The sequence below is a fragment of the Mangifera indica genome, chromosome 7 (assembly GCF_011075055.1).
Source record: "Mangifera indica cultivar Alphonso chromosome 7, CATAS_Mindica_2.1, whole genome shotgun sequence".
Lineage (NCBI taxonomy): Eukaryota > Viridiplantae > Streptophyta > Magnoliopsida > Sapindales > Anacardiaceae > Mangifera > Mangifera indica.
Window position 1 is genome coordinate 19,525,806 of NC_058143.1, and position 17,727 is coordinate 19,543,532.

Sequence of the window (17,727 nt, forward strand, 5' to 3'; positions counted from 1 at the left end):
AATAAAATAACGATTCTTCTATTTAAGTTAAGATTAACACCTTACGAAGTCATATTTTAATTTTTAAAACTCTTTGAAAATGCATCCAAACTTGGGTGAGGATTAGTCCCTTAGCCCATTTCTGATAAATTTTGCCTTGCCCACCACCATCGTTGCTTTTATCGTTTTTCTTGTGGAGCATGTGATCGTCAATTTTGCTTGCTTGTTGTGGATAGTTAGCTAGATCCGAATTTGATTAAAGTGACCCGGTTTAAATAGTAACCCGCCAGAAAATTGCGGTCAAATCAAATGGTAGAAGTTCAAAACATTCAGCATGCAATATTAGTTCAAAATGCCCCGTTTCTAGAGTTCCGGACTATCCACAACCGGTCAATTCAGTAGTCTTTCAAACCTGAAGAAATTTTTGGATCCAAAAGGTCCCACTGCTCATCAATCACTATTCGTACTTAATTTTAAGAATCATCTCCTTTGATTCAAAGCTTTTTATTTATTTAAATTTACTATCAGAATTTAGAAGAACTGTCGACGAATATCATTCAGAGAACAAGAAAAAGAGATGGCGTCAGAACGGTTGATGTCAGATGGTGGGCCCCGGTATGCTCAAATGCGATCAGAGCCGGGGTCGTCTTTTTTTACGTCCTTCGGTTCGGGTCTCGAACCCGAGTCGTCGCGGATTTTCGATGAGTTGCCTGAGTCCACCATCGTTTCGGTTTCTAGACCCGAAGCCGGAGATATTTCCCCCATGCTTTTATCTTACACGATTGAATTTCAATACAAACAGGTGAGAAATGAGATACGATATCTTTCTTTATGCAATACTTGACGTTGAATTGTGATGAACGAGTCGTGAATATAACTTGAATTATTGTTTTACTCGAAATGAATAATTGGATAATGTTTCGATGGTAAGCAATCATAGAAAATGAAAGTCTGAGTTATGTACTTTTTGTGTTGTTATTCACCAGTTTAAATGGAGACTTGTAAAGAAAGCCACACATGTACTTTATTTACACTTTGCGTTGAAGAAACGTGCTTTTTTCCAGGAGATTCACGAGAAGCAAGAGCAGGTGTGTGTGAATACAGTGCTCGGCCTTTGTTTTTGCAATTATGAACTTCCATGTTTTGTTTCGAATCTGATTTTGTTTGGGAAGGAAGGTTTGGGCTTTGATGTGCTTTTTTGGAAAATTATATTAAAGGTTAAAGAATGGCTTCAAAATCTAGGAATAGGCGATCACATGGCAGAGATGCAAGATGATGATGATGGTGATGATGATGCTATCCATGTTCATAGTGACGAAACTGCTAAGAACAGGTGACCACGTGTTCTGACCTATTCTGATGGACATTAAACATAATCTTTGACGTTTGTTATAGTTTGAAAGCTGGGTTTTTTCTTCAGAGATGTTCCATCAAGTGCTGCGCTACCAGTCATTCGCCCAGCTTTAGGAAGACAGCATTCAATGTCGGACAGAGCCAAAGTTGCAATGCAACAATACTTGAATCACTTTCTGGGAAATGTAGATATTGTTAACTCCAGAGAGGTATGCTTCGGTGCTTCATCTTAATTTAAGCCACATTGTTTGAAACTTTGGTTAATTATTTTCATCTCTGTAATCAATTATCTTTTTTAGTTATGTATGTGTTCACGAGTGTTAGTTCTTGTGTCTTTTCTTTCTGTTTCACCATTATCTCTTGTATTGTCAAATGTATATGTGCGTTTCAACCCTTTTGGTTGTTATGAGGTCTACTATACTTCGAGATCAACCTCTCACTCTTATTCACTCTAGTTCTCAACAACCCCCTGGCATTTCCCTCTTTTTATCTAGGAGTTATCAATAAATTATAAAATCTGGCATCTTCTGCCTTTTTCTTTTAATGCAACTGCTAGTTTTTCGAAAGTTTTGCTTTGTAAACTTGTTAGTAACATGGTTTTTCATGGTTGAATGAGTTACTCAATTGATGATTTATATGTGCAAATGATTTTTGCATCATCTATAGCAATTATGAAGTACATGCAGTTGTGCTAGAACCTTTACGTCCTGTACATCTTCCAAATACTCATACTCAATGACTCTGAAGGCTTACAGGGAAATAGTCTATAAAATTGAGTGGCTCGATTTAGTTTTAGAATTTTAATGCACCATTAGTCACTATGTGCTATAAATTCAAATCTTTTGTGCACCTCACATTCCTATATAGGTTTGCAAGTTTTTGAAGGTTTCAAAGTTGTCATTTGCACCAGAGTATGGCCCTAAGCTGAAAGAAGATTACGTGATGGTTAAGCATCTTCCAAAAATTTTGAATAACGATGATTCAGGAATATGCAACTGCTGTCCTTGGTTTAATTGTTGTAATGACAATTGGCAAAAGGTAATGAACTTTCATTCTTGAAGTTATGGATGTAATATTCAAGGCTATATATGTGAGACATTCAGTTTTTTTTCTTCCTTTTTAATTTAATTCATGCCGCTTTATTTGGTATTAAAGTGAATGCTTTCATTTGAAAGTTTTCCTAATTATTGATAATTTTGGCACTTGGATTAAAACTTGATATAGTGCATTCAACTCCCATTTTGAGTATCTTTTTATTACCTTGCCTCGTCTATTTTACAGGTATGGGCTGTACTGAAACCTGGATTCTTGGCCTTACTGGGAGATCCATTAGATACCAAACCTATAGATATAATTGTTTTCGATGTGCTACCATCCTCTGATGGGAATGGTGATGGTCGAGTATCATTAGCAACAGAAATTAAGGATCGTAATCCTCTACGCCATACATTTAAGGTAAACAGCACTCAAGTTGTTTATATTATGGAATTTATATTATTTTAGCTGGTAGTTTGCTTTCATTGATAGGTTATTATTCAATTCTACCTTCTGCATTCTTGTTTAAAATTTAAGTAACAATTTTTTTTAGTATAACTAATTCTTATTTGTACCTGAACATGGCAATTTCTAGACTGGGAATCTGCTGGGTACATGAGATGAAGAGATATCCATGAAACATAGAAGCTTAAAAGTTAATAATAGATTGTCTATCTGCTGATATAGGACAATCTATATAGTAAGCATTTTGTTTTTAGGCAAGATGATGCAGACTTCTCTCTATTTTTTTTTTTTTTTCAGTCTAATTTACCTCATTAGCGATCTCACAATAAAGTTACTCTTTATTAAGGAATTTCTGGAGAAAACACTGAATGAAGCAACTGATGGGGAATTGTATTTGCTAAGACTGCTTCTGCTTTGAAATAAGGCTGAGCTCAGCCAAATTCAGTGGAAGTCTTTAGGTCTAGTTGGTGTCTAATTTTTCATTTCCACAAATTCAGTCATACCTAAACTTTTAGACTGAGATTTCAATATATACAGTTTTGTCCTCAGTATGCAAGTTCTATTGATTCTTTTTCTTGTATTAGTTCAAAGTCTTTTAGACCTGCATTCATCACTGTACTTTTAGGATCTACAAAAAATTATAAACAAATTAGTTGGCTGGTGAAATTTATATGTTTTGAAAAAATCCAGTGCAAATTAATCTCTAATGAGTAACTGAAAACTTTATAAGGTGGCTTGTGGCAACCGGAGCATTAGGTTAAGAACCAAGAATAGTGCTAAAGTTAAAGATTGGGCTGCTGCAATTAATGATGCTGGCCTTGGGCCTCCAGAGGGCTGGTGTCATCCTCATCGTTTTGCTCTTTTGCTCCTCCTAGGGGTTTGACTGATGATGGAAGTCAGGCTCAATGGTTTGTAGATGGTAGAGCAGCCTTTGAAGCTATTGCTTCATCAATTGAGAATGCTAAATCAGAGGTAAGTCGCTTTCCCATTCCTAGGGCACAGAAATTTATGGTAGTCCACATATATTATCTATGTCATGGTTAAGTATATGATGATCCTAAGTTTCTTGCAGATTTTTATTTGTGGCTGGTGGCTGTGCCCAGAATTATATATGCGGCGTCCTTTTAATGTTAATGCTTCTTCAAGGCTTGATGCCTTGTTGGAAGACAAAGCAAAGAAAGGGGTTCAGGTATTCGTTTGTGATACTGTTTTAATGCCATTATTTTATCAAGATTGATGAAGTAACCATGTGCAATAATTTTTTCATTCTATACTCTTTATCTTATAGGCCAAACTGTGTGGTTTGACTGTGATTTGTTAATCATTTCTATCAAGAGGAATTCTTTGGCTCTCTGTCACATTATTTCATCAGTGCTGCCATTGTCTTGACTTTTTGGAGGAATTAGTGACCACTCTAGGCTGTATATGATGCCTGTGGCATCTTATAGTGCGAATAGCATACTAGTGTTTAAACAAATATAACTTCTACTTTTCTTGATACGTAGTACTTTTGTGCTTTAATGTTGGTCAGTTCTTGATTCCAATTTTTTATATTTTACTGTTTTTTTTTTTAAATTTGCCTTGGCAACATGTCATTAAGCAGTATCAATAATGTTACCTTATGATTGCAGATCTATATTCTTCTCTACAAAGAGGTTGCTCTTGCTTTGAAAATAAACAGTGTGTACAGCAAGAGAAAGCTTTTAAACATTCATGAGAATGTGAGGGTACTGCGTTATCCGGATCACTTCTCTACTGGCGTTTACCTATGGTATGGATCTTTGAAAACCATTATAAGAGTTTTTTTAGATTTTTGTATTATACTGAATTTATTCTGTTTCTAATTTTCATGTTTGATTACATATAGGTCCCACCATGAAAAACTTGTCATTGTTGATTACCAGATTTGCTTTATTGGAGGACTGGACTTATGCTTTGGTCGTTATGACACATTTGAACACAAAGTAGGTGATAATCCTCCTCTGATATGGCCTGGGAAGGACTATTATAACCCTAGGTATGTTCTCCTTGGCCAGACATCCTACTTTTAGAATGTTTACTGGCTTTTGTTCGAGAATTGCTTAAATAATATCAATGCTTTAGTCTCTGCGGTTACTCTTGGACTTGTATACATTGTTATTGTCCATATTTGTTTATAGCATTCTTTATCCTTGAGGTTGTACCATCTAGATGAAGAAATTTTCTGGATTATAACTCCTGCTGCTTTCCTGTTGGGGTCAAAGTGAACTACGTGATCATGTTTTAATTATACTTTGGTGGTAAAAACTTTCTTCTGCAGCAAATGCCTAGTGGTTGGACATTTTGAAGTTTATATCAAGACAACCTTCATAACAGTTTGTGAACAACCATTAGGTTGTACATGCTGTGGTAGGGATTAAAGACTTGTGTTTACAAGATGTTGGGGCCTAACTTTTCAAGGGTGCCAATGACCAGTTAGTTTGGTCTGAGTTCTTCTATTGTTTTGGGAAGGAAGTTTGGTTACGATTTTGAAGTTTGTTGGAAGATGGAATGGTGTTTAGTTGATATATATCATTAAAGTCAGTTCCATTCTGTCAGGGAATATGAACCCAATTCATGGGAAGATACAATGAAAGATGAATTGGATCGTGGAAAATACCCTCGCATGCCTTGGCATGATGTCCATTGTGCCCTCTGGGGACCACCTTGTCGTGATGTGGCTAGGCACTTTGTTCAGCGCTGGAATTATGCTAAGGTACAAGTTTTAATTGAGTTAATATAGTTCTTCTGTGGAATTTATTGTAATTGGAAATTCTAATGCAGGAATGTTTAATTTTTTTTCTTTCCAGAGAAGTAAAGCTCCTCACGAGGAAACAATTCCACTACTCATGCCTCAGCATCATATGGTTATTCCACATTACATGGGAAGAAGCAGAGATGTGGAGATTCAACGTAAGGATGGTGAAGACAATCCTGAAGGAATGAAAAGACAGGATTCCTTTTCCTCTAGATCATCTTTTCAAGATATTCCGCTGCTGCTACCTCAAGATTCAGGTGGGTTGGATGGTTCTCATGGAGGCCCAAAATCCAATGGGATGGATATTAATACTACTAAAAGTGTTTCTTTCAAAATTGAACCAGTAACTATAGATACACCAATGAAAGGCTTTGTAGATAACTCTAACTCCTCCCAGCCGCCCTTTGAAACCATCTGTAGATGTATCGACACAGAAAAGAGACAAAACTTCAGATCCAGAGTGGTGGGAAACACAAGAACGTGGTGATCAATGTGGTTCCATGGATGAAAGGGGACAAGTAGGTCCACGTACTTCATGCCATTGTCAGGTGTGTTGTATAGGATGTGATATCTGAAGCTTTCTCGTTCTTGGCTAAATTTAAATCTCATATTTACTATGATATCATGGAATCTTCTAATTTAATATGCTGTTTACTTATTTTGAGCTTTTCTTGTAGTTTACCTTGTCTCCAGTTTTATCAAAATGGTCAACAACAATGCTTAAGTATTCTATTGATTAAAGGGTAACATAGTTTTTGAATCTTCAGGATTATTAAAAGCTACCTCCGTATATAAATTAGGACCTAAATGCTATGGTGAGTGGACAGAGTATTGTAGTTTATGTGTCTCTGGTTTGTCAAATTGGAACAGCTTTGTTCATTGTTTAAGATACGGCCCACTCTGGTGTCATATTGGTTGCAATAGACAAATTCTTTACATCAGGCCTCTGCATCCCTTCTAGCCCATTTGGGAATTTCTTTTGTGCTAGGTGATAATTAATCATTAATTATGCAACAACTTAGCTGGAAGAGTTTTCTTGATTGATGTATCTATGTGCTTCTTTTTATTTTTAAATTTTGACATGGAAATGTTATAATTGTTTGGTTTTCACCACTTGTTTTCCACCTAAATTGTTTGAAATTATAAGTAAAATGTTGTATACTCTGCCATCAGTAAAGATTTGCAATTTTCAGATTTTAAGGAGTGTCAGTCAGTGGTCTGCTGGAACAAGCCAAATTGAAGAAAGCATTCACTGTGCTTATAAATCTCTCATTGAGAAGGCAGAGCACTTTATCTATATAGAGGTATATATTGGACATGCAATCTTTTACATGAAATAAAGTAAAGCAGTTTTGCTTTTTTAGCAGTTTCTGCATCAATGACTCAAAAGTATTTTACTCTTAAGGCAGCAGAGATTTTTGTTTGATAGAGTTTCGTATGTAAATTTACTTTGCCTTATATAGTAAATTACCTATCTGGTTTTTTTGGTCTTTAAATGTTGTAACTTGAGGACGCTTGCAGAATTTCTAATGTATAGTTTTCCTTATCCTGACTGTTCTTTAACTTTTTGGGCAATATTTCCCAGAATCAATTTTTCATATCAGGTCTTTCAGGGGATGAAATTATAAGGAATCGTGTTTTAGAAGCATTATACAGTCGTATTGTGCGAGCATACAATGATAAGAAGTGCTTCAGGGTCATCATTGTCATACCACTGCTTCCAGGTTTTCAGGTTCTACTCCTTGCATACATATCTTGAAATTTAGACTTGGTTTGAATATATATATATTTGTACTAAATCCAAATTGTTGCAGGGTGGTGTTGATGATGGTGGTGCAGCATCTGTGAGAGCCATAATGCATTGGCAGTACCGAACAATTTGCAGAGGACAGAATTCAATATTGCATAACCTTTTTGAACTTCTTGGTCCAAAGACTCATGATTACATTTCTTTCTATGGTCTTAGGTCCTATGGTAGACTATTTGATGGTGGCCCAGTGGCCACCAGTCAGGTATTTTCTTTCATTGTTGCAATTTATTATATGCCTTTGTGATCATTTATCTTCCTGAAATAATTGTAAATTCTGGCAGCATTTCTTTACTGGAGTCTGGGGTGTCGTTGTACTTGTAATGTTTTAATGGTTGGATTGGCATACATGTATGAAAGCCAAAGTGTTTTTCTTTTTTTTTCAGGTGTATGTTCATAGTAAAATTATGATAATTGATGATTGTGTAGCCTTAATTGGATCAGCTAATATAAATGACAGGAGTTTGCTTGGTTCAAGAGATTCTGAGGTATTATGTTATTTTAGATTGGTTATCTTCACTGTGTGATTTTAGACCTTGAGGCCAACATACGTGATTTTGTTAACGAATCATGATATCAGCTTGTGGTTTTAACGACATGCTCTATATAGAAGTTTTTATGTGACAAAAATGCTTATACTTCTGTTCACAAGCTACAGGAAATTTGGTGGTGAAAAAATTTCAACAAATAATGATGACAGATTTTGAAGATAGCTTTTGTTTTTCCTCTCAAGCTAGTTTACCATCCTGATTCAGTACCTATATATAACTTTTCAAATAGCAACTACCTTCTGGGCAGGAAATAACATTGCCCAGCACATTCCTTGGATTCACTGAAAAAAAATTATTGAAAAGGCTGCTGTGCCTGACTCTAACAGCATAGCGTTTTCCTTTCTAGTTCTTTCTCATTCAATATTTTCATCACTTCACTTCTTGAAGAAGTTGCCTTTGCTGACATGGAATTTTTCAGATTGGAGTACTTATTGAAGACAAAGAGCTGGTTGATTCATGTATGGGAGGAAAACCATGGAAGGCTGGAAAATTTGCTTTGAGTCTTCGCCTATCGCTTTGGTCTGAACACCTTGGTCTTCATGCAAGGGATGTTAGTAACCTCACTGTTTGTTTAACCTCTTAAACTTTTTACATTTTGCATATTGGAAGCATGGGTTAGTTTTTTAACTGTGTAAGCCATAAGGGAGAAAAACATATTTTCATGATAAGGCATGTTAGGTCTTTGGGCTGATTCTGTAATTTTCCTTTTTCCTTCAGATAAATCAAATAATTGACCCAGTAATTGATTCAACATACATAGATGTATGGATTGCAACAGCAAGGGTGAGAACAGAAACAGCGAGTTATTGACATGATGTTTTTGCTGTGCTTCTCTTGCAGTTTTGTCTCTTGAGTAAATACTTATGCAGTTAAGAATGTTATTGATTTTACAGACAAATACGGCTGTTTGCCAGGATGTCTTTTCTTGTGTACCCAACGATCTTATACATTCCAGGTATTATACTTATGTGAGTTTGTCCCTTCACTTTCTTTGTTCTGCTAAATTATAATTTTCATCAAATATGTTAACATCCAGAGCTGCATTCAGACAAAACGTTGCCATGTGGAAAGAGAAACTTGGCCATACTACCATAGACTTAGGAATAGCTCCTGTGAATCTTGAATCCTATGTGAATGGAGATATTGAAAAAATTGATCCCATGGAGAGATTACAGTCCATGTGCGGACATCTTGTTTCATTTCCTTTGGAATTTATGTCCAAAGAAGATTTGAGACCCGTGTTTAACGAGAGTGAATATTATGCTTCTCAAGTTTTTCATTAAGCTGCGGTGCAGAGTCCGGTAAGCCCCGTGATCTTTTTTCACAATTGCTGGAAATTGCCTTTTTATTTTCTTTTTGGAAATCAAATAGAAAACACACAAACACACACGTGAATACACAGAGAGGAAGATAAGGAGAGAGGCAGGCATTATTTTTGCTTTGCCCAACAGATTTTTTTTTTTTTCCAAACTGGTCATTTTTGTGTAAATTCATAAGCAAAAAAAATTGGTAAATATTATCTATTTTTCTTCGAGCTTTTCCAGTTTCCTTTTCAGGTTATGATGATTGTTGATTGTGAATGTCAATGTGCGTTCCTAGTTCTAAACTTTTCATCAGATTTAATAACTCCATGATTTTCTTGTTTCATAATCAACCTTGCTGTATTACTCGTACTGAATTTGATAAACATTTGGCTGAGAGTGTTACTTTCTTATTAGGTTCAACTCCTTTTTAAAGGCTTCAATGAAAGAATTTATACTAGAAAGTTGTATTTGCAAATCAATGCTGCAGTGGTTGATATTTTGAAATAAGTGTGACCATTATGACATCTTTTGATTAATAAATATTAAAATAATATTATTTTAATTTAGGTTTAGTTTAAACTTAATATTATGTTATAATCGATTGAGGTTGACTCTCTTTTAAATCAAATCGAATTCAAGCTTGATTTAAAGATAACTCATTGAACTCTGAGTCCTAAGTCGAACTCAAGATGACCTAAGTTTGACGTCAGGTCAGCCCTATCTCCACATGTTGAGACTTTGAAGATCTCAAAACAAGCTACTTGTTTATAGAAAACACCCATCTGGGATTGCTTGTATATCGTTTCCGATATGATGAAGCCTTGGTGGATTACTCGCAAGAGGTTAATTGGGTAAGTTAATGTGTCGGCTTATGTTTCAACACTTCACCGCCATTCTCTCTGCGTAAAATTCTCCGATGTTACTCCCTGTCAATGTCTCTTAGCCACCTCGACTGATGTCCTCAACGAGTAAACCGGAGCTGTATCAACCTAATGAAGACTCTGATTTTAAACAAGCTCTATCTTCCAAAGGTCTCGTTTCTATTTGTGGCTTCTGTTTTCTCCTCCTCAGTACCACCTACAATTATCATCATCCCCAATTCTTTCTCAATTTTTTAACCTTCTTGTAACATTAGTAATAATGTGCGTTTTTCGTTCAGAGCACTATGTGAAATTTGATTTGTATCTCTCTATACGTGGGATTGAATGCTCAATTTCGATAGATGCATTCCAATAATTAAATTATATTTTAGTCATTACTCAGATTGCATTGACATTAGATTTCAATGGAACCAACCAGTCCAGGTGTCGCAAAGTGTATTAATAATATTAAGCATATGAATGTAATCAACACACTGGTACTTCAACTCTAATATGAGTATGACAATGCGACTCGAGTAAACAAGGACGCTTGTCAGCCACTGGGCAATGAGATTTTATATCCCACATCGATAATTAGCAAAGTGACAGGCCCGGCACTTTGGTTTATATGTTGAACAAGTGAACAGCCAAAAACTTAACCCAGTCCTGTCAGGGGTGAGGGTCGACTCGTCAATGATCGTTTAGAGACGGCGGGTCGTGCCAACACCTTGTATGGCGAACACAATCCTACTATAGGCGAGTGAGTTCAGCCCTACTTTCGGTTGGACTTGCCCGTCAATTTTTGGAAGCCTCACCCTCGGGTTGGGGCTCACAAAAGCCCAGACTTTAAACTCAACTCGAGTGCGTTAATTGATTATAAATATAAACTGATCCATTGTACTAAAAATTTTCTTGCCTAGCATAAAATCTGAAGCCTCTCTTTCTCTATACTGCCGCCGGAATGGAACATAAAATATGATTCTAGGTACTTATTTTTCATCTCAAACTGCAGTTGCCTGGTGCGATTGGATGCTGGATGTAATTTGAGCTGGTATTGTGAATGTAAAAGATTTGATTAATTTCTAAATTGAGTAGTCGAACTCAAGTTAAAAGTTTTTCGATTCAATTTAATTCAAGTTTAATTTGAATTAATAATTTTATTTATGATTTTGATAAACTTAATAGTTTTAATTGATAGTTTAAATTTGTGGTTTAGTTATATTCGAATAAGTGATTTTGAATATTATTTAAGTAAGATGATATTGTTTTATTAATAAATTATGAACTCGAGTTACGAATCTAAACTATATATTTGAATCATAAATTTTAATTGAATTAAATCATAAATTTAAACTATTAATTTGAGTTACGATATTAAACTGAATTTAATTATTTTTTATTGTAACAAAATTCTAACCACTCTTAATTTTGATTTGATAAATTTCAGTTAAAATATTTTTTATTTAAAATAAATTTAAATTAAATGATATTCAAATTTGGCCTGTGTATCCATCCCTAATTGGATAATATAAAACCAATATTTTTGTTTGTATTTTTTAAAGAAGTTTTGTAAAAAAATACCTTTTATACCCTTACATTAATTTTTCTATCTGCATGTTTTGGGTAACGTTTTATAGTATTTGAATTTAAAGTAAAAAGTTATGGTTGCTTGGTGTCCCAAACTTTAGACAGAAAATAGTAAATTACACATCAATTATTTTTGATACGATTGATTAATTAAATTTTAATCTAAAGTTACAAAATTGGACCCAATACATCCCTTAATTTCAAAGTTTTAGAAATTAGAACGTCAAATCAAGAATAGACTTGTCTTGTTCATGTGAATTAATAGGAATTGAAATTGTGACTAGTCACTATCATATAAACTTATTTGTCTCTTTAAATACCCTTCTAAATTAGTCTAATCAAATGAATGGAGCACAACAATGCCTTGGAATCTAAAAATGGAGCCAAAATATAAAGATAATTTCCACAGCATTGCCTTTGAATTCCAACTCATTCACCTCAAAAACCCTAAATTTTGCATTGGGAGTTGAGCTCCACCGGCTCCAATTTGACTTTATAATGTTAGGATTAGGGGCAATTCTAATTTTGTGAAATGTGCTACTCCGTAATTAATTATAAAAAAATGTTATGCATGGTCCAGGACCCCAGGCCATATTTAGAGGTCTAGTCTATCAATCTTATAACTATATACATGACATCGAAACTTGTGCCCAATTTAGCAGTCAAGTCCAAGTGCCATCAAGCATAATAAAACCATCAAAACCCTAATTTCTAGGCTCTAACTTCAATCGAATTTGATAATATTACCCACTTGGAAATGAAGATTTTTGGGCTTCCCAATCCTAACTCAAATCTTGATTTATGTATAGTTTTATGTTTGGGACATTAATTAGGTGCCCCACTTTAAAGAAAGATTATACTGGGACCTAAGACAAAAACCCATGAGTTAATTTACAAAATATACGGGTCACTTTGAAAAAACATCTATAGAGACATGATCCAAAAAGTTATAGATTGTGTTTTGAACTTTACTGTGAAAACAGGTTGGCACAATCTATCATAACTCATCTTTTAGTGAGTTTTAACATAATATAGTTCGTGGCATGACAGATTATGTCAAATCAGGCACGGTTCGGCCATTAGGATGGACAACTTATTTGGCAATGAATAAGAGAGATGGAAGGAGAAGAAGCATATAAATTTTGCAGGAAGAAAAGAATAGATGGGGGTAGGAGGCCAAAAGGGGTTAAATTTCAACTAATCTTCGATAGTTTTATGACGGCACTGTCATGAGACTGCTTTCAACTAGGTATTATATTTGTGGGTCTTAGTCTCACCAACTGGAGCCTTCACCTCCAGGTTTCAGATGCCCATTTTTCAAATTCAATTTCTGTACAATTACGTGTGTTGAAATTAGTGTTACCTAATCAGTAATTAATTAAATAATTAAGCTTCCTTTCATTTTCATTTGCCTGCCAATAGACTCTCTCTTCAGTCTCCTCTTCCATTATTTAGCATACCCTGAAGTCTACACTTTCATGACTTGTTTCCTACACCCTAATTATCTAATTGCTTGAATCACTCTCTTAGTTTGCATAATCAATCTATAATATAGACAAAATTCAACGACACTTTATATACGGATAATTAAGTACTAAAAGATAATAATTTAAAAATTAGATTACATAAATCGATTCAACTGAACTAGTTCAATCTATGTGAATAATTTAATAATAATCATTGAATCACTTTGAATAACAATTCAACTAGATTAACTGTACTAGTTAATAAAATCATGTTGGCATCATCCTGGTTTTTCTTAGATTTTTTTTTTTTGCAAATGCTATAATGATAGAAGTTTCATTTGTTATAGATTACAATTTGTGCATGTGTGCATATATGTGAAAAAAATCCAAAGTTAACAATTAAAAATTGACATGGGATAAGTTAAAGTTTAATTATATTATTCATTTATTTTTCACTTAATCATATTAATTTTGCTTGGTCATAAATGGAATTAAAGGGGAAGTAATTGAAATTAAAGGAAAAAAGGGGCCTCATTCTTTCTCTTCCCACCAACTGAACCACTTTCAAAAATCTGTCCCGCAAACTTTGCTCTCTTTTCTTAACCGCTCCACTCTGCTTCTCTTCTCCTTCACCAAATTTTAACGTACGCAATCTATAACTTTCTTACCCTTTTCACATTCTCATTCTCCTTAAATGGGAAGAGCAGAAGATTCCGATACTAAATCCCGGTTAGTCTCAGAGATTTTCTCCATTTCTACAGCCTCCATTGCCTGTTCCCATACATGTAGAACTAGTAGTTCTAGTTCTACCACTAACAGGACTAGCCCGGTTGAGTCACATTTCGTCGACTGGTATCGTCTTCTTGGTGTATGTTTTTTTCTTGATCTTTGTAATATAGTTTCTTGATCAATCTTTCTCCGGCGTTTTTTTTTTTATTGGGTTTGCAAGATTCTTGTTATCTTTTTTTACAGGTTGGTGAAGATGCAGGAGCAGATGTTATAAGAAAGCGGTATCATAAACTGGGTAAGTTGATTTGGGTGATGAAGAAAGGATTGTTGTATTGTTTGGTGATTAATATTAGAGAATGGCTTTTGTGCATTCAGCTTTGCAGCTTCATCCTGATAAGAACAAGCACCCCAAAGCTGAGACTGCTTTCAAGCTTGTTTTAGAGGTCAGATTTCTTATTTTTCATCTTCTGGTGGATTAATTTTCATGAAAATAATCTAAAAATTAAGAGGTTGTTTGAATTAATATAGTCATTTGATTCTTGGTGACACGGTGAAGGAGGAAAAGGAGCAGTAAGACTTAACCTCTTGTCTATGATTTTACAACTTAAAACACATCCTAATATATATATTTTTTTCATCTTCCGGGTTTAACTTTCTTGAATATAATTTAAAAAATTTAGAGGGTTTTTTCATCTTCAGGAAAGGGAGAGATAAGATGTAGCATTAGGTCTAACAATCTAAATCATTGTTGAGTCATTAAGTATCTAATTGAAAATACGTTTTAACAGTCTAAAAACTTATAAACTATTTAACTTCTTCCGTGCAAGTATCTCTTTTATACTGTACTGTCTTCACGCAGGCCTAGGCTAGTAAAGCTGGATTTAATTCACAGGTTTCAGGCAGAAGCCACCTAAATTATTTAATGGAAGAGAGAAGAGACCTTGTAAAGTAAATGTTGTTGACTGATGCTGCGATAATAGTTTGCATAAGTCTCAGGAAATGGTTGAAATAGTGAGTCTATAGGCTGTCCCACGAGACAAATCCATAAAGATGAATGGTACAACAATCAATTTGACAACAGAATTTGTTCATGATGAAAGTTTGAGATACTGTTGGGGACAAATAACATTATTTTCATTGATTGATGCTATTTTAGAATTTCCTTTTCTGCAGGCATTTACTTGTCTCTCGGATAATGCCAAGAGAAGAGCCTTTAACTTGGAGAGATGGAAAAAGTTCTGCACTAAATGCAACAGAATCCCCTACACGAGCTGCAAGCCATCCCCAAAGGAGCCTGCAAACTTTTCAATATCTTATAAAATTCTGAGAAATTTCAGGAGCATTACGGAAAGGTTCAAAGAGGAGGCCACGGTGATAGAGAAGTGTTTGAGTGCTAATGCTACAAAAACATCAGGAAAAGAATCTCCATTCTTCAGGTCAAAAGAAAATCTTCTCCTGAATCACCACAAGACCCGAAAAGAGTGTCCTATATTCAATCCATCTGATTATAGATTCCAAGGCTACCCACATCTCAGGAGCAGAATATACATGAAACCGGGCAACTTTTGGTACTTCCATGGAGAAAGTATACATAAATATGGAAAGGAAAGGGAAGTGCATGATTTACCAATCTTTGAGAGCAGATCAGACAGGGGAATGTATAAAAGCAAATCTACTTGTCTTCGTCCATAGCTAAGAAATTTGATTATACATTTAATTAGTTAAATACATCTCAATTGGCACTTACCGGAACGCCTTTTTTAATGTAGATATATTGCAATTCAATATACACAGGAAGGATGTTAGACATGGCTGTTTCTTTCACCTTTGTAATGAATTAATGATAACAAATTTGTGTTAGAATTTTAAATCATAATCTAGAGTTAATATTGTGTAAACCATATTAAGTACATCATAGTCTCACAACTTCAAGCATGAAAGTAGAGAGGGTACATAGGGGTTAAAACAAGAAAATCAACGTATCTCCCTAGGGGTGGATTTTAGCCAAACCGTTATTGAACAAAGGTTAGCTCAAGCTTGGTTCGAATTCAAAACTCTAAACTCGAATAGTAAAAAGTAACACTGGGAAAGAAAAGTTTCATTGCAGAGATGCCTACTTCTCAAACTCAAGCAAAGTTGTCAAGCTCAAGTTTGGCTCATTTGAGCCAACCATACATTCAAGCTTGAGTGATCGAGGCCTCAAACACATGTATACATAGGTGATTATGCAATTCATCTATATTTTATCAACGAATATAACAGGGGGTTATCCAGAAGAAAAAGCCTTGATCTTGGAGATCTGCTCCATAGCAAAATTGAAGACAAATATAATCAGCCAGTGATCCAAATTATGTACAGTCTGTTCGATCAACAAAGAAAATTCCTGCTCTTTCCACAACATGGGATTCAGCACCCTATCCTTCATATACAGCTTTCTTGTCTTAGGCATTTTGAGAATGCCACTATCTAGCAAAGGTTGCAACTCCTCTTTTGCTAACTCAAGGACCTTAAAATCGGAGTATTCCAAGAAAGCCTGGCTACCTTGCAAGTGCAACAACAGCAATTTGAGCCGATATATAGTATCAAAATCACATTTATTTTTCTTACTCTTAATTAAAGCAAGCACAAAGCATAGACCACACTTCACACTTCCCTTTCAGAGCTTTCTTCCATAAAGTGGAAGCAAAGATGGGACAGTCGAAGACCAATTTCCTAATGGTGCGGCTGAAATGGAAATTTTCAAGGATGTGCTCCTCTTCTGATTCTTCAGATTTTAGCCTCTGCTGCAACAGATGCTACAGCTTCATGCAAGGTGTTCAGCTTGTCATCTGAAGTTGGGCGGAGAATGTCATCATACCCCCCCTTGGAATCTGCAAGTATTGACTACTCAGTCTACTCGATATATTAGAGGCTAGACAAGTTCAAGCAGCCATGTGTACATATCAGCAATGAAGATAATTTATTACCTCATACTAAACTTCTCTGCCAAAATTTGATCTAAGTAATTCTCCAGCATTCTCAATGCATGTGTCAATGAGACTCTGTAACACAAAATCAGAGCATATGCCCATTCAGATTCAAGTTTCTCAATAGAAGCATTCAAGCAAGACAGTAGAAATTATAGATGCAAAGCCTATAGATTATAATGGATTAACACACGTAAAGGATACAAAAAGACTCCGCAAATCCTTTTCACATAACAAAATTTTCAGGTTAAAGAAACAAACCTCATCAAGTCCACTGTTAAGCAACAACTCTTGTCTTCTTAGGTAAGGGTTTTTTTCCCACTCTCAACTAAATTAAGGTCCTCACTGGGACTTGTACTTTCATCAGCCTGAACCGCTGTCTCTCCTCGTTAGTTTCTTGATGGTTGTGCATCGCCATTGAAGCTCAGCTAAATAAATCTTTTCTCCTCTTGTCCTGTGGCCAGTGATTGTGATTGTCCGAGTTCGGGCTTTTTTGACGGTTTTTGGACCATAGTCGAGTCATACTGTGTTTCTCTTCGGATATAAACGGGCTAAAGTATGGGCTTCCTCGATCTCTCGGCCCAATATATAATCGGCCCATGAAAATTTAATGTAATGCAATAAACTACAATATTATAAGTAGGTTGGATGAACCGAATTGGCTCAGTCTCATACAAATGTTTGGCTCAAATGATCCAAAAGTTTGACTCAAACTGATTTGAATCAAGTGAGTCAATTAAAATTAATCAGTAAATTAATCGTTTTCAATGAATTTTTCTCTTTCTTTCTTTTAAATGACTTTTTATTTACATCAGTAATTTTTTCTTATTCTTTAATTTCTTTTCCAAC

General features: G+C 35.1%; 2 protein-coding genes and 1 long non-coding RNA gene across 3 annotated transcripts; 2 read left to right on the forward strand and 1 right to left on the reverse strand.

The window, feature by feature from the left end:
• Positions 1–230: 230 nt before the first annotated feature.
• Positions 231–9,503, forward strand: LOC123221221 (phospholipase D zeta 1-like). Its single transcript, XM_044643992.1, is given in 22 exon segments — positions 231–781; positions 966–1,067; positions 1,197–1,312; positions 1,400–1,541; positions 2,200–2,370; positions 2,614–2,787; positions 3,563–3,686; positions 3,689–3,804; positions 3,905–4,021; positions 4,464–4,603; positions 4,700–4,849; positions 5,410–5,566; positions 5,661–6,008; positions 6,010–6,156; positions 6,802–6,912; positions 7,194–7,340; positions 7,423–7,620; positions 7,802–7,903; positions 8,385–8,516; positions 8,684–8,749; positions 8,860–8,921; positions 9,003–9,503. Coding segments are annotated over 22 exon segments (3,294 nt in total). The 5' UTR covers positions 231–556; the 3' UTR covers positions 9,250–9,503.
• Positions 9,504–13,726: 4,223 nt separating this feature from the next.
• On the forward strand, positions 13,727–15,782 carry LOC123220440 (chaperone protein DnaJ-like). The gene is made up of 4 exons (XM_044642656.1): positions 13,727–14,051; positions 14,156–14,207; positions 14,288–14,355; positions 15,086–15,782. The coding sequence occupies exons 1-4, from the start codon at positions 13,878–13,880 to the stop codon at positions 15,602–15,604; spliced, it is 813 nt and encodes a 270-aa protein (XP_044498591.1). The 5' UTR covers positions 13,727–13,877; the 3' UTR covers positions 15,605–15,782.
• Positions 15,783–15,982: 200 nt separating this feature from the next.
• On the reverse strand, positions 15,983–17,364 carry LOC123220441. The gene is made up of 3 exons (XR_006503045.1): positions 17,140–17,364; positions 16,879–16,953; positions 15,983–16,782 (listed from the first exon to the last, which is right to left on the reverse strand). It is a non-coding gene; the product is annotated as an uncharacterized LOC123220441 (long non-coding RNA).
• Between the last annotated feature and the right edge of the window lie 363 nt (positions 17,365–17,727).